At 46.4% G+C, this 22,300-nt stretch overlaps 2 protein-coding genes across 2 annotated transcripts in view; one reads left to right on the top strand and one right to left on the bottom strand.

Annotated features, from left to right (window-relative positions):
* The window catches only part of rnf34b (ring finger protein 34b), an 8,053-nt gene extending 6,009 nt beyond the window's left edge, over positions 1-2,044 (top strand). The window contains 4 exon segments of the mRNA XM_084486265.1: positions 1-90; positions 578-607; positions 781-822; positions 1,785-2,044. The exon segment at positions 1-90 is cut by the window's left edge and continues 112 nt beyond it. Of these exon segments, the coding sequence (XP_084342391.1) occupies positions 1-90; positions 578-607; positions 781-822; positions 1,785-1,969 (347 nt within the window). The 3' untranslated portion in view covers positions 1,970-2,044.
* A 3,563-nt stretch (positions 2,045-5,607) lies between these two features.
* kdm2bb (lysine (K)-specific demethylase 2Bb) lies at positions 5,608-21,942 on the bottom strand. Its single transcript, XM_084486387.1, has 21 exons — positions 21,858-21,942; positions 21,178-21,322; positions 21,003-21,081; positions 20,860-20,910; positions 20,075-20,249; positions 19,645-19,751; positions 18,642-18,735; positions 17,958-18,111; positions 17,320-17,435; positions 15,632-15,758; positions 14,895-15,223; positions 14,066-14,152; positions 13,307-13,549; positions 12,807-12,950; positions 12,588-12,674; positions 11,622-12,362; positions 10,399-11,414; positions 9,689-9,852; positions 9,137-9,298; positions 8,118-8,336; positions 5,608-5,912 (listed from the first exon to the last, which is right to left on the bottom strand). The coding sequence occupies exons 1-21, from the start codon at positions 21,903-21,905 to the stop codon at positions 5,731-5,733; spliced, it is 4,470 nt and encodes a 1,489-aa protein (XP_084342513.1). The 5' UTR covers positions 21,906-21,942; the 3' UTR covers positions 5,608-5,730.
* Between the last annotated feature and the right edge of the window lie 358 nt (positions 21,943-22,300).

Genomic DNA, 22,300 nt, shown 5'->3' with positions numbered 1-22,300 from the left:
TCGTCAACTACTCGGGCTGCTGTGAGAAGTGGGAGCTGCTGGAGCGCGTGCACCGGCTCTATAGAGAGAACCTGCAGAACAGGAAATCCAGTAAGGACCCCACCCAGTGGGTGCACCCCGTTATATCTGCACGCAGAGCGCACCATTTAAATGGACTGCATTTATACAGCGCTTTTATCCAAAGCGACTTACAATAAGTACATTTGTCAGAAGAAAGACGAACCACAATCGCTGCCGGTACAGTAAAGATGTTCATGGACACAAGTGCCCAGCACTAACAATTGTTAGGTTAACCCATTCCCTGTATGCAGCAAAGATAGCTAGGATAAGATGCTACACAATGCTAAGTACTATATTTAAGTGCAAGGATGTACAACATACAATAAGTGCCTTCATTAATTGCCAGGACGTACAATAACAATAAGTACGTAAGAGGGGTGTGGGGGTAAGGGGTGAGGCTATGCAGAGTCTAGGTGAACTCTGAATAAGTGAGTCTTGTTCAGAGTTCGGCGACAGGAAAAAAGCATTTTGGATTCCGTCGCTAGATTGTGACCTAAGATGTTTTTCTCTCTTCTAGTGGAGAATGTCAGCAACACTATAACAGCAGGTAAGAGTTTTTAACCTTGATTATTTTATTAAATATTCAATCAAACCTTACTTATTAACTGGAAATAACTATGTCGTATTTAATATGGTGGTCAGGTTGAATACCACATGTTCTGAATTGCTCCAGAGTTATAATGATTGTATGCATTTGTAATTGTTTGTATTTTCTTCAAGTTGTAGCCTATCCCCCGTCCATCTGCAACAGTGGCGTTGGAGGTAAGACCCTGGGTTTAAATGCCTCTCACGGCAAGTCCTGTCCCAGTTCTCTCCCTACTCCTCTACCACTCCTCTCCCAGCACTGACACACTGTTACACTTTAATGTTGTTGTAATGCATCCAGTAATGTTGTAGAGAAGCCCATCCCTAAGTCCTCCTGGATATAAACGTAACATCATTCATTATATAAGGACCTTCCTGCTCATTTCCTTCTTACTTACTTAATCATTTCCCGGACACTCTCCAACTTTGAGTTGAGGTGCTGTTCTTCTTTCCGTTCATTACATCTCGACAAGACAAAAGCCTTTACGTACCACCGTGTCATTCATTTACAACTTTGTACCAATCCCTGTACAGTACGGTTAAGGCCCCTGCTACCTTCGTCTTTATACTGAAGCTGTCTTGAAGCTTTAGTATTTAAAGCTTTAGTCTTTAGAGCTCAATCACCGCCTCGTTCCTATTCACCACCCATTTAGCAGAGGCCTTTATCCAAGGCTACTTGCAAGTGAATTGAAATGCATGCCGGTCAGGTCTTAAAGGTGACATATTATACCACCAGGTGTGAGTGTGATTAGCCGTTACAAGCCGTTTTGAAAATCTGCCTCTGCTGACAACATAAGTGGGCATGTCCACCTAGATGTGTGCTGGATAGATCAGTCTACCAGCCTACCCAGTGGACTGTAGCAAACGTTGCTCATCTATCCAGCATAAATCCACTTTTGATGTCAGAAGAGGCAGATTTTCATAACGGTTTATAATGGCTAATCACACTCACACCTGGTGATATAATATATCCCCTTCAAGGCCTCTTATCTCGAGCATGCCTACAGAAACGGCCGGTGACATCGGGGATTGAACCCTGGTCCCACACAACCCCTAGCCACTACACCATCACGCAGTGCCCCCTCTTTGAAATGAAAAACCACAGCTCTGGTTCTCTCCCACCCCCCCCCCCACCCCAGATGGCGTGCGCTCTCCGCTGGCGTCGGACGAGAACCTGTGTCGCATCTGCATGGACGCCGTGATCGACTGCGTGCTGCTGGAGTGCGGCCACATGGTCACGTGCACCAAGTGCGGCAAGCGCATGAGCGAGTGCCCCATCTGCAGGCAGTACGTGGTGCGCGCCGTGCACGTCTTCAAGTCCTAGACCGACCGAGCACAAAACAACAAACACCAAACGGGACGGGAAACGACGGCCGCCGCCGCCTCCGCCGCCACGCCACGCCACGCCGTCTGACACCTGGGGTCACACGTTGAAGCCGTGAGCGGATTGGTTAGAATTAGCATGTCCACTTGGTCCAACCCCCCTCCCTCCCTCCCTCCTTCCCACTTCCCCGATCTCTTACCCCCGGTGGTTCGGGGCGGATGAAACGAAATCGCCCTGAAGATCATCACCGTGTTTTTTCTTTTTTTTTCTCAATTAATTCTGAATCTTTTCCCAGTTCCGCTCCCCCTCTACTCCGTTCCTATTGGCCCGCGACACTGCAGTTGACATGTCATTGGCTGCACTGGGACACTCCTCACTTTTTACTCGCCGGTCTCTGGGACCGTCGGACCTCACGCTACCGTACCGTGGACGACGACGCAGCGCCGCGTTTGGGGATCTCACCTCTGTTGTTGTTCTAGAGGACACGTCTCGATGGGACACTCGAAGTGGATCTGTTGTTGTTGTTGTTGTTGTTGTGGTTGTCGTTGGCGGCGACGAGAAGAGGACAACGGTATTCCCGTGGGTTGGATGGAAGTGGACATAGTTTACACGTTCATGTCCACTCTGTGTCCACCCCCCTTCCCCCCCTCTGTGTTGTCCATATGTTTCAATATAAAAAACGGCGACACACACGTATGTGTGTGTGTGTGTGTGTGTGTGTGTGTTTCAAACTGTCTTGTGTCTAGACTTGAAGCACCATGTATCCGGTGAGGGCCAAACTCCATGCCTTCAGACAACTAACATTGGTGGTTTCTTTGTATGTTTTTTTGCAATATATGCATCTCATGACCAGCAAGCACCATAAGATAGTCTATATGTGTTTATATTTATTTTTATTTAAACCCTTTTGGATCAAATCTCGTCCATTCCTTTTTTTCTATATGCTATTGCTCAGTTAACTATGTTGATTAACGGTTAATCTGGTTAATTTTGCTTGATTTGCTTAACATTGCTCCGTTGGTTCTTTCGCATATTATTTATGATCAGATGCCCTGATTTAAAAGCCTATGTTTTCTTATTGTTATTTTAATTTACACAAAGCAATGCCGTCGTACTCAAGAGGTGTCTAAAGTATGTCATCTATTTGTGTTGTCCATTCGTGTTTCCAAACTCATACTATCGGTATCAAAGTAGGTGCTTTTTTTAAATCCTTGTTCTGAAATTATGAATTATATCTATATTATAGTTTTTTTTGTCATGTTGTTGAGGTTGTCTGATACTTTGAAAGATGAAGGCAGATTCCCCAACACCTGGTTTACGTTAACCTCTTTATGCAATTTTAAGATATGTTTTTGTCATAAGATCAAGTTTACTTCAATGTTTTTTCAAAAAAAATTCTACTTATGACTTGCGGCATGTTGACATATGACCAATGCTTGCTGTTGAGTGAATCGCATTGGTAGTTCGGTGTTTACTGATAAGTTATTAAATGTATACGTTTTTTTTTCAATTTTCTTCGGGAGACATATAACATGTTTTTCCAACGTTGAATTAGCATAGAAGTTGAAGATAAGAAGAAAGAAAAAAGAAACAAGCATCAGAATGTATTCCCCAGAGTTAGACGAGATGTGTTTGTTGCCGTTATGTCATGCATCCCATTTTTCGGAGGTGACATCTGAAAATTGCATCAGAAGCTTTTTTTCGTTTTCACCTTAGTTCCGTTCCTAGTCCACTACAAAGGTGACTAACTGTCCAACAACGCACAGTCACTGTGTTAGCCTGTCTGTCCCTGCTGCTGGTTCTCCAAGATGTCACTCGTGGGCAGCTATGACGCGGTAGAACAACCTCATCAGCACTGTCTCATACTCCAGGATATTTATATTTTGGAATGTGGAACATTTTATTTTGTTAAAACAAGAGAAAAAAAATGATTTATTAGATTCAAATAATAAATACGATACTTTAAACCAGCCAGGAGATATGGTGCTTTTTCTTTATACCAACCCTACAATTCACATATTCATGAGTTTACTTTTAATTTTCAATATTTATTTGGTGGAAAACACCCAACACATAGCTGGTACGTGGCCAAACAGCCAAATTATTATTCAAATTATTCATATTTGAGCATAGAAACATGAATGAGAAACTGTTGACATAATAAATAAACAAAAAACACAAACTAAGTTAACTGCCAAGAAATAACAAAGTGTAGACATTGGTTAAAAGATATCTTGGGTAGTGTTTATTTCTTCATAAAAACTTTATGTATACATTATATACCACTCATTCACATAGATGCACTATATTATGTTATACCATTCATTCTGATAAATGTCTTCTATTACATTATGTAACACATATAAAACTATTCAGCAGACATGACTACATTTATTAACCCCATTAACCGTTCATAACTCAAAAAAGATATTCCAGTTAAGGAGATAATTGTAGTCACTAGTCTTCCATCAACCTTGAACAGAAATAACCACAGCTAGAAAACAACAGTCATAAACACCATCAATGCTGTAATCATAATTGTTAAATCGTTTACAACAGATTTGTGTAAAAAACAAGATAACCTTTAAAAGTAATGAAAATACACAATGTACTTTTACAAATTGTTTGTTGTTAGATGCATCGGTGCCTTTTTTATTGCCCTGTCTTAAATAGGTATTATTTGTGTCCATTATTTAACATTGCAAATTTGGCTTAAAAGTGAACAAACTTTGGAAAATAAGCCACCACATAAAAAAAATGATTTTATCTGCAAAAAATATCCTTGACAAATAATCCTAATCCGTGATTAAAGTCGATGAGAAATTTTAACGACAACATAAAGTAATAATTATAGTAATTATTAATTACTATTAAGTACAACAGTGCATTAAATACTGCACATAAAAGATATGAAATACTTTCTGATACAAAAATATTTTTTCCAACAATGCAATAACCTTGCATTAGAACAATTAACATTCTATGAACAACAAAAGATGACCGTACATACATCGTCATTCTTTAAGACAATATAACAAAGAAAATCTGGAAAGGTGCAAAGGTTTTAGGAATACAAACGACCAAGCAACATCCAAATCAATGGATGTTGTTCTAATGTTTCTAATGTTCCAGTGATCTAGCCTGGGTGAAGACTCTACCCTAACCCTGTTCCAGTGATCTAGCCTAGGTTAAGACTCTACCCTAACCCTGTTCCAGTGATCTAGCCTGGGTGAAGACTCTACCCTAACCCTGTTCCAGTGATCTAGCCTGGGTGAAGACTCTACCCTAACCCTGTTCCAGTGATCTAGCCTGGGTGAAGACTCTACCCTAACCCTGTTCCAGTGATCTAGCCTAGGTTAAGACTCTACCCTAACCCTCTCCCAGACTTAGCAGCAGAGGTCCGCATCTGAATACACGATACAGGCAGGAACCTGCCTGTATCGTGTATCCAGATGCGGCTCATATATCTGGCCAGCACCAGCACTGCTAGTCAGGTACAATAGTACATACTACCACTATGCATGCATGTTGTAGAACAGTCTCTACGAGCCATTTCAAAACATATCCATTTGTGACATCACAAGTGGGAGCGTCCACTCAAACGTAGGACGGACGGGTGGACCCCCCCGTTTGTGACATCACAAGATGGGAGCATCCACTCAGACGTTGGACAGACGATCTTGAACTGGCTCACGACGACTGATCCGAAGGACTGGCGGTGAAAACAGGGGGCCCCCGTTGAGCCCTCCTCCTCCTGCGGACTAGCTGATCCTCTGCAGCAGCTTCTCCTCCCTCAGGCCGAACGGCACGCTGACGGACATCTCGGCGATGAAGCGCTGGCAGCCCTCCCTGGTGACCAGCTTGCAGTAGCGCAGGTCGATGTGGCAGATGCTGCCGCAGCGCTTGAAGTACGCCAGGCACTGGTCCGTGACCCTGTTACAGACTACACACACAGAGGAGGGGTTAGGGAAGGAATATATATACAAGGTATAGGGGTACAAAGGTGTTTCCCCCAGCACTGTATGGTTAAGGCGGCCGCCTTAACAACAATAGGGCCCTGCCTTGACTACCAATGTATTGAAGAAAAAAAAAAATATATATAATTAAAAGCTTGATTACTGCAATGGTCTCCTTACAGGTCTCCCAAAAAAAACTCTAAGGCAACTACAGCTTGTTCAGAATGCTGCTGCTAGAGTTCTAACAAAGACCAAAAAATATTACACCAATTCTTAAATCATTACATTGGCTCCCTGTATGTCAGAGAATTGATTTTAAAATCATGTTGCTAACCTATAAATCCCTACATGGTTTAGGGCCAAAATATTTAAAATGTTTCTAAAACGTGTTTTTAAACTTTGCCTTCATTTTCTATCTATTTTACTTTTTACTTATCTATTATTTTCTTTTATTGTATGACAATGTTTATATGTGAAGCACTTTGAGTCTGCCTTGTGTATGAAAAGTGCTATATAAATAAAGTTGCCTTGCCTTCTTTTATTAGTACTATACATAAACAAAAAGTAGAAAACTCTCGTATGGAAAGAAAACATACTTCCATCAGGTACAAAAAATATAGATAAATAATGCATTGGTAATACTGTTTACAACAATAGTGGTGCCAATAAAGCTTTTTGAATGGAATTGAACAGCGGCATCTGGTGGTTGTCTATACAGCCACACAGGAGAGCATGCACGAATGCTTCTTGTCAGTTGTGCCACAAATAAGAAGATCCATTTGTATTCAAATAAACAGTTGTTTATTTTATTAGTGCGGATTGGCATCTGTGAGCAAAATACCCCCCAAATTTTTGCCTCCTTGCTCTGGGCAGTGACCGCCTTGACTAAGACATTTCCTGGGGGAAACACTGATAGGGGTACCCCCTAAACAAGGTACACCCTACCAACCCTGACCGACCCTTTGACTGTACCATCAGCGATATATTGTTTCTCTTTCTTCTGACAAATGTAGTTATGTAAGTCGTTTTGGATAAAAGTGTCTGCTAAATGTAAATGTAACCACTAGAGTGCACCAAACGCACTGCTATGTGTGTGAGAGCCTCCCCCTGCTGACCCCTAATGACCCGGGACACACTCTGCCCCAGAAGCAGCCTGAGCTCATTCCTCGTGTAGTGTAGTGTAGTGTAGTGTAGTGTAGTGTAGTGTGGTGTAGTGTAGTGTAGTGTAGTGTGGTGTAGTGTAGTGTAGTGTAGTGTAGTGTAGTGTAGTGTGGTGTAGTGTAGTGTAGTGTAGTGTGGTGTAGTGTAGTGTAGTGTAGTGTAGTGTAGTGTGATGTAGCGTAGTGTAGTGTCGTGTGATGTAGTGTAGTGTAGTGTGATGTAGTGTAGTGTAGTGTGATGTAGTGTAGTGTAGTGTCGTGTGATGTAGTGTAGTGTGATGTAGTGTAGTGTAGTGTGATGTAGTGTGATGTAGTGTAGTGTAGTGTAGTGTAGTGTAGTGTAGTGTAGTGTAGTGTAGTGTGATGTAGTGTAGTGTAGTGTAGTGTGATGTAGTGTAGTGTAGTGTAGTGTAGTGTGATGTAGTGTAGTGTAGTGTAGTGTGATGTAGTGTAGTGTAGTGTAGTGTAGTGTAGTGTGATGTAGTGTGATGTAGTGTGGTGTAGTGTGGTGTAGTGTAGTGTAGTGTAGTGTAGTGTGATGTAGTGTAGTGTAGTGTAGTGTGGTGTAGTATAGTGTAGTGTGGTGTAGTGTAGTGTAGTGTAGTGTAGTGTAGTGTGGTGTGGTGTAGTATAGTGTAGTGTGGTGTAGTGTAGTGTAGTGTAGTGTAGTGTAGTGTAGTGTAGTGTGGTGTGGTGTAGTATAGTGTAGTGTGGTGTGGTGTGGTGTGGTGTGTAGTGGTGTAGTGTAGTGTAGTGTCGAGTAGTGTAGTGTAGTGTCGAGTAGTGTAGTGTAGTGTAGTGTGGTGTAGTGTAGTGTGGTGTGGTGTGGTGTGTAGTGGTGTGTAGTGGTGTAGTGTAGTGTAGTGTAGTGTAGTGTAGTGTGGTGTAGTGTAGTGTAGTGTGGTGTAGTATTGTGTAGTGTGGTGTAGTGTGGTGTGGTGTGTAGTGTAGTGTAGTGTAGTGTCGAGTAGTGTAGTGTAGTGTAGTGTCGTGTCGTGTATCGCGGCGCGGTGTCGGGTGGTGCCTCCTCACCCGAGAGGCTGACGTGGGTGAGGGAGTCCCGCGTGGCGGTGCCGGCGGCGGTCAGCAGGTTGACCGACTGGTCGGTGACGTGGTTGCAGTAGCTGAGGTCCAGCAGCGTCAGCGCCGGCATGTGCAGGATGAGCAGCCGCAGAGAGGCGTCCGTGATGTCCAGCCCCGCCAGACGCAGCTCCTCCACGTTACGCAGCCGGCTCCGGCTGTCACACTGGCCTGGGCCGGAGGAGGAGGAGGAGGAGGAGGAGGAGGTGGGGGGGTTGGAGGAGGAGGAGGTAGAGGAAGAGGAGGATTGAAGAGGAGGGGGAGATGGAGGCAGGGAGGAGGAGGTGGAGGAGGAGGAGGAGGAGGTGGTGGGGGTGGGGGGGTTGGAGGAGGAGAAGGAGGAGAAGGTGAGGAGAAGGTGGAGGGGGGAGGGAGGATGAAGAGATGGAGGTGGAAGAGGAGGAGGTGAGGAGGAGGAGGAGGAGGGCGGGTGGGGGGTGCGAGGAGGAGGAGGAGGTAGAGGAAGAGGAGGATTGAAGAGGAGGGGGAGATGGAGGCAGGGAGGAGGAGGAGGAGGAGGTGGAGGAGATGGAGGAGGAGGAGGAGGAGGTAGAGGAAGAGGAGGATTGAAGAGGAGGGGGAGATGGAGGCAGGGAGGAGGAGGTGGAGGAGGAGGAGGAGGAGGAGATGGAGGAGAGGGAGGAGCAGATGGGGAGGAGGCAGGGGTGAAGACGGTGGAGGACAAGAGGAGCAGGTGGAGGAGAGGGAGGAGGGAGAGATGGTGGAGGAGACGAGGAGGACAGGGGGAGGAGGAAAGAGGGCGGGCAGAGGAGGGGGGAGAGGAAAAGGAGAAGATGGAGATTTATTTGGAGTGATATTTAGTTCAGTATTTATCTCACATTTGTTGATTTCAGATTTTAGATTCTGCTGTGCGATGCGTTAAAACATAACTGTTGTCATGCTGTATTATGGTCCCATCATAACCCCATCACTGGTCATGTAGCTGGTGTTGAAAAGCTGTTGTAAGATACCTGGTCTGCTGTCCGTGGGCGGGGAGAGCAGGTCTCTCATCTGGGGGTCGGCGAGGCCCTCCACCCACTGGACGTCCAGGGTCCTCAGCAGGGGCCCGCTGGAGGTGCACAGAGCCGCCGCCGCCGCCCACGAGCACCCAGACAGCAGCAGCACCCTCAGACCTCACAGCACCCACAGAGACAGGCTTTAAGAACTCATTCAGGAGGACTCTGCACTCAGACCTCACAGCACTCACAGAGACAGGCTTTAAGAACTCATTCAGGAGGACTCTGCACTCAGGTTTCATTCATTGATTCTTCATTCATTGCCAAGACCAGGGGAGGAATTCTAGCATGCTTCAATCGTATCCACTTCATAAATATGCTGTTCTTCAATCTGAATTATTGCACATTTACAGACAGAATACAGCTCATACAAAAGTAACATGTAGCCATAAAGTTCCAATTCCACTTCAAATAAAATGACTTCCAGGAGCCTCCTCTAGTTATTTCCCTGGACGTCCCCACTCCCCCTCGTACTCCCCTCAGAGCCCACTAGGGCTAGGGTTTTACCAGGCAGTCTGTGGATGAGCCAGCTGAGCTGGGTCTTGGAGATGTTGGTCCAGCTGAGGTCCAGGGCCACGGGCTGCCGGCGGATCACCCCGCTCAGCATCAGGGGGCTGATGGACCTGCAGCGCCGCACGTCCACACGCCGCCACAGCTGCTTGTCACAGCACCTGCCCCGGCACACCTCATAGTGATCACCTCCTTATGGATTACCTTACATCATACTGATCACCTCCATAGGGATGATCTTACTCCATATTGGTTATCTTACCTCATATTGTTGACCTTACTTCATATTGATTACCTGACTTCATATTGGTTATCTTCATATTGATTACCTTTCTTCATTGGTTATCTTCATATTGATTACCTGACTTCATATAGATTATCTTACATCATATTGATTATCTTCATATTGATTATCTTCATATTGATTATCTTACTTCATATTGATTACCTAACTTTGTATTGATAAGTGAACAGTTTAGTGAATACAGGCTCAGAGGTGTCCTATGAATGAGCTGGTAGGGGGTGAGCCATCTTGCTGAAGCATACCTACAGATCTCGGCGGTGAAGAGCCACCACATAACCCTGTCCTGGTCCCATACCTTTCCTCCCCTAACAACCACTGAATAGCATACAGCTCCCCCGATTGCCTACTGCAGTTGATGTGTTCCCTGGTGTACGTGGTCGGATGCCCCTGACAGGCGTCTCACCATCTGTTCCAGGTCTTGCAGACGCGCATGCAGGTGCACAGCTCGCCGTGCGTCAGCTGGCCGAACACCGTCCTCCACAGCTCCCGCCGCAGGGCGTGCGTCCGGCCGTCGGCCAGCGGCAGGCGGTCCGGAGGGGGGCTGATGGGCGGCGGCCTGATGACGTGGCGCTCCGTGGGGGGGTGGAGCTTGTGCACAGGGAGGGTCGGTCTGGGTGGGACGGCCGGGGCTCGGCTGCAGCCCAGCGGACTGGGCGAGAACTTGCCGGCTTCCGGGGTGCTCTCGTCCTTGTCGTTCGGCGGCCGCTTCGGTCGCTCTGGTTTCGGCTCCTCCCCCTCGCTCTCCGGTTCGCTCTTGATCGCCGGCCTGCGGCTCGGATTGGCCACGGCGTCTTCCGTTTTCACCGTCCTGTCGCTCGGGACCTGCTGGGTTTTCGGCGGTTCCTCCGTCTTGATCGATCGGCAGTTGCGATCGGTCGACGGGTTCTCCCTCTTCGGTGGCCTTCGACCGCGATTGGCCGACGTCGGCGTTGGGGGCGGGGCCAGCCCGGGGCCGTGGCCGGACAGGCGGTCCTCGGTCTTCTGGATCTCCTGGGTGAGCTCCTTGCTCAGCTCCCTGCTCAGCTCCTTGTTGGGGAGACGCCGGCGCTGCAGGCGGCCCTTCAGCGGACCGGGGCCCCGCCCCTGGCCGCCGCCGCCCCCCTCGCTGGGCCCCGCTCGGGAGGCGCAGGAAGAGGAGCGCCAGTCGCTCACTCTGGACACGGCCGAGGGCGGGCCCTTGGCTTTGGCCTCCGCACCGCCCGGACTGACTTCCTGTTTGACGGGTTTCTCCTCCTCTCCCTCGTCCTCCTCCGTGGCGGGTTTGTTCACGTGAGGCGTGTCCCGGTACCTGTCCTGTTTTGAGAGGAACTCTCCATGGTCGCCGTAGTCGCCGTCGCCGTAGTCGCCGTCGTCGGGTTCCGTCTTGATCTGCCGGAACAGCGTTGGGGTGCCGCAGCCGTCGGGCTTTGAGGGCCTCTTCTGGGAGGGGAAGGCGGGGTTAGTTCGCTTTATGCTTTTGGGATCCTCATGTTGGGCACAGCACTGCATGAACATAAACTTCATTAATGTTCGATACTACTGTAAAACTTAAGACATTATTATTACCTGGGATCAACAAGACCTTTTAGAAAGAAAAATGTAGGTTCCTAAGTTTGCTAGTTTTGCTAAGTGTGTGCGTTTACTCACCTTCTTCTTGATGACATCTTCATCGTTTGTGTCGAACAACTTCCTCTTCTTCCTCAGTGGGTTGTCCTCAAGCCTCGGCCGAGGCGCACCTTCTAGTGACATCATGGGCGGCCTTTTCCTCACAGGCTCCTCCCCTTCTAGTGACATCATGGGCGGCCTTTTCCTCACAGGCTCCTCCCCTTCTAGTGACATCATGGGCGGCCTTTTCCTCACAGGCTCCTCCCCTTCTAGTGACATCATGGGCGGCCTTTTCCTCACAGGCTCCTCCCCTTCTAGTGACATCATGGGCGGCCTTTTCCTCACAGGCTCCTCCCCTTCTAGTGACATCATGGGCGGCCTTTTCCTCACAGGCTCCTCCCCTTCTAGTGCCATCATGGGAGGTCTCTTCTTGACAGGCTCCTCCCCCTCTGGTGACATCACAGGAGGCCTCTTCCTCACAGGCTCCTCCCCCTCTGGTGACATCACAGGAGGTCTCTTGCTCACAGGCTCCACCCCCTCCTCCTCGTCATCCTCCGCCCCACTGCCACCAATGCGCTTCTTCGAACCATCCTTCCTCTCCCAATCTCCCGACATCTTCTTTGCGGAAGGCGCCTCGCCGACCGCGTACCCGGCGGTTGCCGTGGCGACGTCGGTGTCGGGGTCGGGGTCCTCCTCCTTGATGTCGCGCGGGTCGAGGCGCGGCTCCCTGAGCAGCGACCCGGGCAGGTTGGACGCGTACTTGAACCCTGGACCCCTCTTTTGCTTCAGGGCCAAGGATGAGGAAACAAAGAGGACAACTTTATACCTTTATGTTAGGGTTAGGGTTTGGGTCGGTGGGGGGGGACGCAGGGTCCCACCTCCACCTGAGCGGTCGCCTGCACACACACACACGTCACCAGTCACCATTGATCCCGCGAAACGCTCACCAAACCACGTGAGGAGCGAAATGAGAGGAAGGAGAAGAGTGACTTCCACGCTGATGCTTACTTTCCCACTTTTCCCAGCGTGGCTGCACTTGGGGCACTCCCAGCAGTTGGGCAGCTCGTCGTTGACGACTCCGCCCGCGTCTTTCACCTGAGCCGGGAATCACAACAAAAGGAAAACTCTCAACCGAAACGGCCGTGGTTTGACTGGGACACACAAAGAGGTCTGAAGACAGACGGCGACCTGGACAGGCCACACGCCCCTTGGTGGGTGTGGACGTACCTTCAGGCAGGCGGGGTGGAGGATCTCGTTGCAGATGGAGCACTCCATGAGCATGAGGTTGACCTTCTCCTCCTCTGCCTCCACCGTGTCCTCCTTGCCCGCCTCGCCGCAGACCAGACACACGGCGGTGTGGGGCAGCACGGGCTGAGGGGGGGGGGGGAGGAGGGAGGGAGGGAGGGAGCAACACAGGCACCACCGCTGGTTAGCTGCTGCACTGGTTAACACAAGGGTTAGGGTTCTACAAGGTGAGGTATGTGAGTATATGTATAGGTAGAAATATACATGTGCGTGTGTGTGTATGTATGTTTATATGTGTGTCTGTTTATATGTATATACATGGGACGGGTGTATATGTATATATACGTGTATACGTGTATATATATATGTGTGTATATGTATGTGCGTGTATCTCTCTCTCTTTGTGTGTTTGCGTGCGTGCGTGTGCGGGTGTGCATGTGTGCGTGTGTGTGTGTGTACGTGCGTGCGTGCCGTGGACCTACAGCGATGCACTGCCTCATGATGCAGGACTGCTTCATGCGGCCGGGCCCGCCGAACTTCTTCATGTCGTTGCAGAAGTGACACGCGCCGCACTCGGTGCGCGTGCATGCCTCGCAGCGGCGGCAGCGCGTCCGGCGTCTCCGGGAGCCCGACGCCCCGCGGCCCGTCGCCAGTTTGACCGCCGGCGACGCGGGCGAGGCGGCCGTCTTGGGTTTGGGGCGGTTGGGCGTCAGAGGAGGCGGAGGCTAGAGGGATGGAAAGAGGGACGGGGGGGGGGGGGTTGGGACAGCGTGTGTGTGGGTGTGTGTGTGTGTGTGGGTGTGTGTGTGTGGGTGTGTGTGTAGAGTGGACCCACAGAGTGGTGTGGGGTTCCATTAGGGTTAGGTTCGTTAGCCAACAAGCTAGAGGATGCTAACTGCTGCTGACCTGATGCTGTGGAACACTAAAAGCACAGCTTTTCGTTATTTTCGTATTTCGGCTATAGCTTCTAGTTTTCGTGCTATCTGGAGCCCAGGTTACAATTGGAGCAAAATGCAAGCCTGGCCTGATATCTCTGACAACTCTCAAGTCAAGAAAAGCAGCCATCATCTGTTTTATATCCCTTTGTCACAAAAATTGATAGTGTCCAAAAAATCGGAGGTGAAAAGTCGAACTTGCAGACGAATCTGTAAGTTGAAGCAATGACCTCCTGCATGTTCCCAGGTTCAGATTCATCATTAAAGTCAATTCAAAACTCACGAATGGGACTGGAATCTTGTTACCTTGGTAGCCTCAGCTTGCCAGGAGACCACAGGAACTCCACTGATGGCTAGTTTGGGGTCGTCATCCGCATGCTCTTTTAGGAGAACCTAGGACATTAAATGTTTCATGTTTTACTATTTCATCATTTACCAGATGCTTTTATCCAAAGTCACTTTGTGTGTTTTTTTACATGTTATTTACAACTTCTCGCTTTGAACCTTAAGATACAAATCAAAACCTTAATGCTGGGAGTGAAACACCCTAACCATTAGACTATTGCGTCCCCACATATAGTGGAGTTGCACCACATGTTATCATTCTGACCCCGTTTGTGTGTTCCCCTTGAGAGATACACCCCAGCCGTGCGTTAAACCACTCGCAGGTAAAAAGGAAGCAAGCGTCAATCTGCACTAGATAAAAAACACACGAGTCTCCAGCCGTGAGAGATAAAAGAAGATGCGAGATGATGCGCAAAAGGAAACGGCAAAGCCTGAGTTCCACAGAACCGCCATCCAAACCCAAGGCAATGATAGCTGCTATCAGGACTGATCTACTATCAGGGGAAGCTGGGTTTCGCCATCCAAACCCAGCTTCCCCTGATAGAAGATCAGTCATGATATGCCCCTAGCATGACTAGTCACATAGTCACGGATTCCATTCATAGCCATGCATTCTCAAAGGGAAAAAAAGAGCCAGCAATGAAAGTAATATTTTAGCAAACCAATTGCAAAATATTTAAGCACATCAAACCATGCGCTGTTATGTGGGGGGGTGGTGGCCTCATGCGTGTAGTATCGAAGCATTGGTAGTCACATGGCAGTCGCACACTTGCCCCGGGCGCTCACGTACCTTGATGTGTCCCAGCAGCGCCTGCGGATCCGCCAGCCCTTCGGGAACACACCTCTTGTTCTCCGGGAGGGCCTCCAGCTTGTTCACCAGAGCCTGGAGGCCCTCCAGCTCAAACTCTGTCAGGTGGGTGTGTCGGCCGCAGGGTCCCGGGGCCGCGGGGTCGCCGGGTCTTCTGGAGAGGTCTTTGGGGAACGCGGGCGTGTGGATGTATCTGTCCTCCTGGGAGTCCGCTTTGTGCCCCTCCTGGTGGTCCCTGGCCCGGGTCTCGTCCACGTCCCGGGTGGGGGGCTCCGAGGTGGGGCTCGCTGTGCTCATCTTTACCTCAGAGTCTGATAGAGTGGAGGGGAAGCGTGATGAGGCTAGGCTAGGCTAACTAATGCACTGCAACATGCAGAAGCTATTGAGGTGCAGTGCTGAAATTAATAGAGCATTGATTAAAAAGTCGATGACTTCTTGATGCAATGACTGCAGTGGTTGTAGTCGTTTATGAATATAATATGAAAACGCTTTAACCTGCTGCTTATAGCTTCAGAAATGTTAATATTTTGTTCACTGTGAATTCAATTAAAGTCCCTCTCAGCTCTGGGAACTTAGTTTAACTTAACTTCTGGTAGACATTTTTGTAGGCATAATTCCTCAAAAAAACAATGAAAATGAAAATCAATAGATTAACTGATGGTGAAAACCCAAGAACATGCTCTTGTTCCAGTATCAATGAGTTCATGTGTGTTTCTTACCTTGGAGCGTGCGTTCTTTGTGGAACTCCTTGGAGAGGTAGGACTTCTTGGTCAGGCAGTAGACGTAGCGCTCCAACACATACCAGCACATCTCATGGTAAAACGGGTAGCGAAACTTGGAGTTCACCTGAGGATCAAGGATAGGAAGTGAGAATTGTTAGCTACTCACTACACGCCCACAGGGTACACACCCACACTTTAAAGACCAGTTATACCCATAACAAATACTTAATTATTAGGGCCCTATATAATTAATCGTATTACAGTGCTTCACTCGGCTGTTTGAGCTGGTGGACTACTTAACGTATATGGGTATGTCTAAAAACATTGCATTTTTGCCTACCGTCCACACCAAAATGGTGTTTAGGGTCCCTGTAGAAAGTTGTGCGTTGGTGTGTTGGGAACTAATACGTTTCCTATGTGTGCTCAGTGTTCACCCTACGTAGAAGGCTTTTTTCACGCATACTTTACACATGCTGTTTTAACCGTAATTGATTCCTTGGGAAATGTGTCCCTTAAGCAAGGGGTTGTACCTACCCAGGCATAACATCACTTTATACACTGCAAGGACTAAAGGAAATCTGAGCCGGTTAACTTTCATAGCTCAGTGATAAGCTATCTATAGCCCCTTTCACACATGCAGTCCGTCCCATTAATGTTCCAGAACATTCCTGCATGGAGTCATGTGTGAATGGGAACAGGGATCAAAATCCTAGAAAATCTTAAAACCTAGCAACTTGTCTGGAACACTGCCGGTACAGCTGTGTTGGGCGTGCGAACCAATCACAAGACTCTGCTGAGGACGTAGCTGCATGTGTGAATAGTGAAAATCACAAGCAGTGCCTTAAAGGGGTAGTTCAGGATTTTGGACATCGGGTCTCATTTCCAAGTGAGCCAGTGTGTTATTTATCATTGGAGACCGTTTTCAACACTTTTCATTCCGTCCTTCTAGTTGCAGAAATCGCTGGTGCTAGGCTAGCGCAAGTCGAGGGGAACTGCTAGCCTGCCAATAAAAACAGTTTTACCCACTCCAAAGTACACCCGATGCAAACCAATTATAATGCCCGACTATCGATGTAAATGTCTGTGTTGATAGAATAATATTAGAAATAAAACTATCCTTGTGTCGCAATGATCACATTACATCAGCAGCGGCGGAATTTCACTTTGCTCCGGTGTAGCAACCAATTCACTACAGCAGAAGGTAAACAGAGAAGCGCACTCCAGGTAATATCAGTCCGCCGCTGCCGTAGCTTGCTTCCAACTACAGGGATTATAAACTAAATGCAATGCGATGCAAGGGTAAGTTTATTTCTAACACTATTCTATCAACACAGACATTTACATCGATAGTCGGGCATTATAATTGGTTTGCCTTAGGAGTGAGTAAAACTGTTTTTATTGGCAGGCTAGCAGTTCCCCTCAACTTGCACTAGCCTAGCACCAGCGATTTCTGCAACTAGAAGGACTGAATGAAAAGTGTTGAAAACAGTCTCCAATGATAAATAACACACTGGCTCACTTGGAAATGAGACCCGATGTCTAAAATCCTGAACTACCCCTTTAAAGGTTATCCGTCATTTACCGGGAACTATGTGTGAAAGCTGCATCTTAAAGCAACAGGTGTTAATCTCCCTGCTTAGTCTTTCAAAAGTGCAGTGAACATAAGTCCGCTATCAGACTCTTACCTTCGTCCTGTTCTCTATCTCATAGATGCTGAGCTGCATGGGGATGTTGAAGCTGTGCAGGATGTTGCCTCCAAACACCAGGGTATCCTCGGGGGTGTAGACAGCATGGATCCATCCTGTATGTCAAGGGAAAACAGTGAATATAGTTCTGGTTCGATTTATATTATTAGTATTATTATTTGCTGCTAGGCAGTGTTCTTCTTTGGCTTTATTATTACTTTATTATTTTCTCCAAACTTCAGATTAATCATTAATTATTCAAATGTTTTTTATATTGATATATGTATGTATCATATTATGTATGATACATTATATTTATACTGTTACTCCATTCAGACTTTGAACCTTTGAAGAGCATAAGCAAACCTTTCAGTTCCCCTGGGGATATACAAATGTGCAGTTCACATGCGAGGGTAATCAAATGTTCCAGTGCTATGAAGAAGGATAAGGGATTAGGATCATTTGTTTATCACCTCAGGATAAAAAAAAAGTTAATTTCACCCGCGAGGGTAAACAAATGTCCCAGCCCTAGTCAGGATTAGGGTAAGGGTTAACCTCAGGGTAAACAAATGTTCAGTTCACCAGGGAGGGTAAACAAATTTCCCAGCCCCAAGAGGGTGATTAGGGTGAGGGTTAACCTGAGGGGATGAAGAAGGTGTGTCCCTGCTTCAGCTCCACCCTCTGGCACCCGTCTGCCCGGTCCCCCAAGAAGATGTCGCTCTGCTTGCCTGACAGCACCCAGTCCTCATACAGGGCCAGGTTGTGAGAGGTGGGAGGCACCAGCCAGAAAACCTGGGGAGAAACACACACTGGAGGTCAATGTCATTTATTCTGGGCTTTAGGCCTCATTCCCCCGACTGCCACAGCTTAAACGTATTACCCCCATTCAAATGAGCCTTAACGGGCCATGACACATCCTATACTAGCTGTTAACAATGCATTACATTGGTAGAAATGTATGTGAGATGTATCCTCGCTGGCGCATTTGTACATTTGATACATATATACTCCTTCTATCCCAGTATGTTTCTTCCTCTCTTCGTAAGGGTTAGGGTTAACAACCATCACGGTTCCTATCCCTACCTCTATCTGGTCCCTACACCGATTTCTGCAGGATTGTTTAAATGGGTGGGGGGGGGGCTTGTCCTCTTCTCCCATTTACTCAGACATAAAACAACCTGATCAAGCTTGAGAGGGACAGGAAAGGGCTTGTTAAATGTGGATTAAAGGCATAACAGCACGTATAATGGATTGATCCATTTTCCATCCATCTTAACCAAATAGACACATTCAGTACTACAAAGTATTGTTATTAAATTTACCTTTTTTCCCTTGAAGACGTGATACCATACCGAAGTCCCTCCGAAATCAATGTGGAAGTCTGTATAGCAGCCCTTGACGCTCATCAGGCAATACCTACAAACAATAACTCATTCATTACATTCTACAATGTCTTATTATTAATAATAATTATGCATTATTAAAGCCAATTAAGATATTAACTGGCTTTAATTAAGAGCTTTTTATGTTTCATGTAGGTTTCAAATGTTAAAGTCAATATACTTAAGTCACTGCCTCTTAACGCCTCAATTATTACCCTCATTCTTGACATTCTTGACTTGACAGAATAAATTGACAGAAACTACAGTCAGATGTGTACAAATCATAGACCAGAATATAGTATATACTTTATATTGATCAAGTTACATCTGCTGGATACAATCCAGGATCCAGCAGTCCTACTATGTTATAACAGTACTTCTGGGGGGGGACAGCACAGAGCCTTGCCCGGAAACCAAAAATTTAAATTTTGTATCTAATTCTGATATTCAACATTATTTCACAGGATCAATTTACAAAAGCCAAAAAGCCTTTGCCTATGTATCTCTCTGATAGGCCAATCCAGGGGACTCCAACCCCTCCCCCGCCACTACCATGATGCACTGAACGTAGGTCAACAGTGAACACTCTGTAACAGTGAACACTTCCCAAAAGCACTTGTGCATTGTTACTTCCTTGCGCCCTGCATGTGTATGCGTCTATAACGACGGGCAGAGTGAACCAGAGGGAGGCAATTAAAGGGAGGGTGCCATTACATCACAGTGGTGGTTAGGTCGTTTCAATGTGCTATAGCAACCACTGTGTGGACTTACAGGGAACAAACACTTGCAATAGAGCATGAATAAATAGCTCTTAAGAATCCATTTCCTTCCAATATCATGTTATGAAAATCGGTCGAAACTAGACAAACTCTCAACAGCAACCACAAAGTGCTTAGCCGAGACAAGTTTGCGGCTAAATAAAACGATTCCCAAACGTACACACCTCTGCACTTTAGGGTACTTCATCTCTGAGATGACGTTGGTGGACTCGGTTTGTCGTTGCTTCAGTTCAGACGGCCACATGTTGTCCACCCAGTCCACCAGGTCCACCTGGGGAACACAATGCGGATCAACACTCCCTCTGTGAACAACCGTACCATCTGACGCTCTTAATATATAATAAGATAAGAGAAGATCTGATGAGATTAGGATATGACGATGTTCTTTATCAATACCACAAACAGAGTGAGGGTGTCATCGCGGCAACTGTACAAGAGATGTAATAGGACTTCAAATAGATGATACGTTACGAAAATAGTAAAGGAGGTGCAATGAGTGTTAAACATTATCAAAGGACCACTCTGTTTGCATTATTGAAACTCCACCATAAGTCATCAATGGCCTTGATACTCTGAGGGACCTTCTCTCTTTACCACAGTGGGGCGTTTGATGAGGTGCTCCAGCTTGGTGTGGCTGAACTCTAAGCTGATGACGTTGAACAGTTTCTCCCGCTCTTTCTCCGGGGTCTCATAGTAGCGGACAAACTGCGCCATGCTCATCTCAGAGCCCTTCTGCGTGCTCACGTCCATGACGTCCACCGAGCGGCGGCTGCCTGAGGAAGACGCAGAGCATTGTACTTACAGTCAGTCATCACCGTAAAGTAGTGTACGTCAGTGGGAAATAATCTGTGACACTTGCTATCCGGAAGTTCCCTGGGGCATCCGATTCGGAGATAATCGACAAAAAAAGAGACTTTTAAAGTAGTATTTGAAAGTTAATTAAAGTTCTAGGTGTTATACTTCCATTTTTATAGTCTTTATGACAAAGACGTATAATATCTGACTACAGTGAACCTGAACTTGTAAACCCTTTGTTGAACTAATGGCCCTTTGTATGTCTTTGCATGCTTGAGAAACTAATTAAGTTCAGGTGTGGACTATAACTGCTGTGTTGGGTCCATTGTCTTGTTTCTACAATACCACAACTTTCATCAATCTCTCTTAGGCTATACAACTTTATTGTAATAGATCGGGATTCCACTAAATCATAATTGACACAGAAATGTTTATTCTTTCCATTTGTCCGTAGGTGTTAAAAATGTTACGACCATGAAAAATAGATCTATGGTCTGTGGTTGAAACATACTTTCATAGTCTATGTAATCTGAAGATGTTTGGACCATGAAAAATGGACAGAACACATTTCCAGACAGAATTACTTACCAACTAAACCTTTAATTTCACTGACGGTAAATTCTTGGTCAGGCATTCTGTATTAGTTGAAACAAATCATAGACAGAAGATCAGCTTAATTTAGACCTACAGCCATTCATTGCAAGGCCAAAAATAAAGCTTTTATTACCTGATCCCGAGGCCATCTTTGAGTTTGAATATAAGTGGGCTCCTTAGAGCTTCTCGCTGCACATATTCATAGGTGAAATCTGTGACACAATAAGTTCATAAGTCCAATGCATTTTTAGAAAGCTTGTCATTTATTATATATCATTGAATAAAAATTTGAATAGGTGGTGTATTACCTTTGCCTTCCATCGCCTGGACAAAGTCTGCATTGTATCTATTACTGGCGAGTTTTTCCTCTAGGCTAAATCCTCTGATGTTGACAATTTCCTCCACGTCAGAAAAGTCTTCATTTTCATCGTACATCCTCCGGCAGATGGAGCGCTGCAATACAAAATAAAGCATGACAACAATGGGAAACATGGAATTCAGAACCCAAAGAAAATCAATACATTCTTAGCGGATAAGCATTTCATAGTAAAAAACATCTTCCTAGATTTGAAAGACTATTGTCCTGTAACGTTGAGTTATGGCAAATGTCTAAATTTTTTGTTGACAGACAATCATGCTGGCATAGTATTCGGGTGTAGTTACCCGTTATTACACAAAGTAAGGTTTGTTAACCGTTTAAAGGAACCACAAAGTCTGAAGTCTTGAATCAATAATACTAATGAATCATTACAACTTGTGTTGTTCTTTAAAATATTAATGTACCCAATTAACGTTAATCATAAAACTAATGTACAACACACAGGACTGCCTTAGCTCAACCACGGCTAACGCTAACCATCTTGAACAATATTGACATTAATAGGAATGTTTAAAACAACGTTGGTCTTAGCTCGGCTAAATAATGAGCTAGCCGTCTATGTGATGCTCATTACAGCTAACGCTAGGTTGTAGATAGGATGCTACACACCAGCTGGCGTCCTGATTCCGCACACGTTTCCATGCTCTGAGCCATCATCTGGCGTGGGGGGCGGGGGAGGGGGCTTCCACTGACTTTGAGGGGAGCAATATAAATCGCATTTACTTAAAAAAAATGCTTAGCAAGCTTTCTGGTTCAAAACAACGGAACCATGTTTTTGTGGTATTACGTCACCGCACCAGGAGAACCATAACATTGTAGGACGACGTCACGGCTCCATCACTTCACTACTTCACACGAATGCACCTCCTAACAAGGGTTCGGTTTTTTTCCTCTATAGAGGAAGTCTGGCTTCATTAGTCGATAACCGGACATGTACGTGCGATTGATTTTAAAGCATTTCCCACAGTCATCAAACGGAACCTTAAATTGTGTTTCACATTACATCCCTATATATATTTATTTAACAAGTTTATTAATTAATGGATCATGTC

This window comes from Micromesistius poutassou (genome assembly GCF_964030765.1).
Source record: "Micromesistius poutassou genome assembly, chromosome: 22".
Classification (NCBI taxonomy): domain Eukaryota; kingdom Metazoa; phylum Chordata; class Actinopteri; order Gadiformes; family Gadidae; genus Micromesistius; species Micromesistius poutassou.
Note: the sequence above shows the minus strand (reverse complement) of the source record. Positions and strands in the feature narration are given on the sequence as shown.

Bases quoted from the DNA above. Each gene is read 5' to 3' on its own strand.
- kdm2bb (XM_084486387.1), bottom strand. From the start codon at position 21,905: ATGATGGCTCAGAGCATGGAAACGTGTGCGGAATCAGGACGCCAGCTG. The intron at 20,911-21,002 runs GTAATAAAAGCT...CAACTAATACAG, and splicing joins AAAGATGGCCTCGGGATCAG to AATGCCTGACCAAGAATTTA. The intron at 20,250-20,859 runs GTAATTCTGTCT...TTCCTCAGGCAG, and splicing joins ATTAAAGGTTTAGTTGGTAA to CCGCCGCTCGGTGGACGTCA.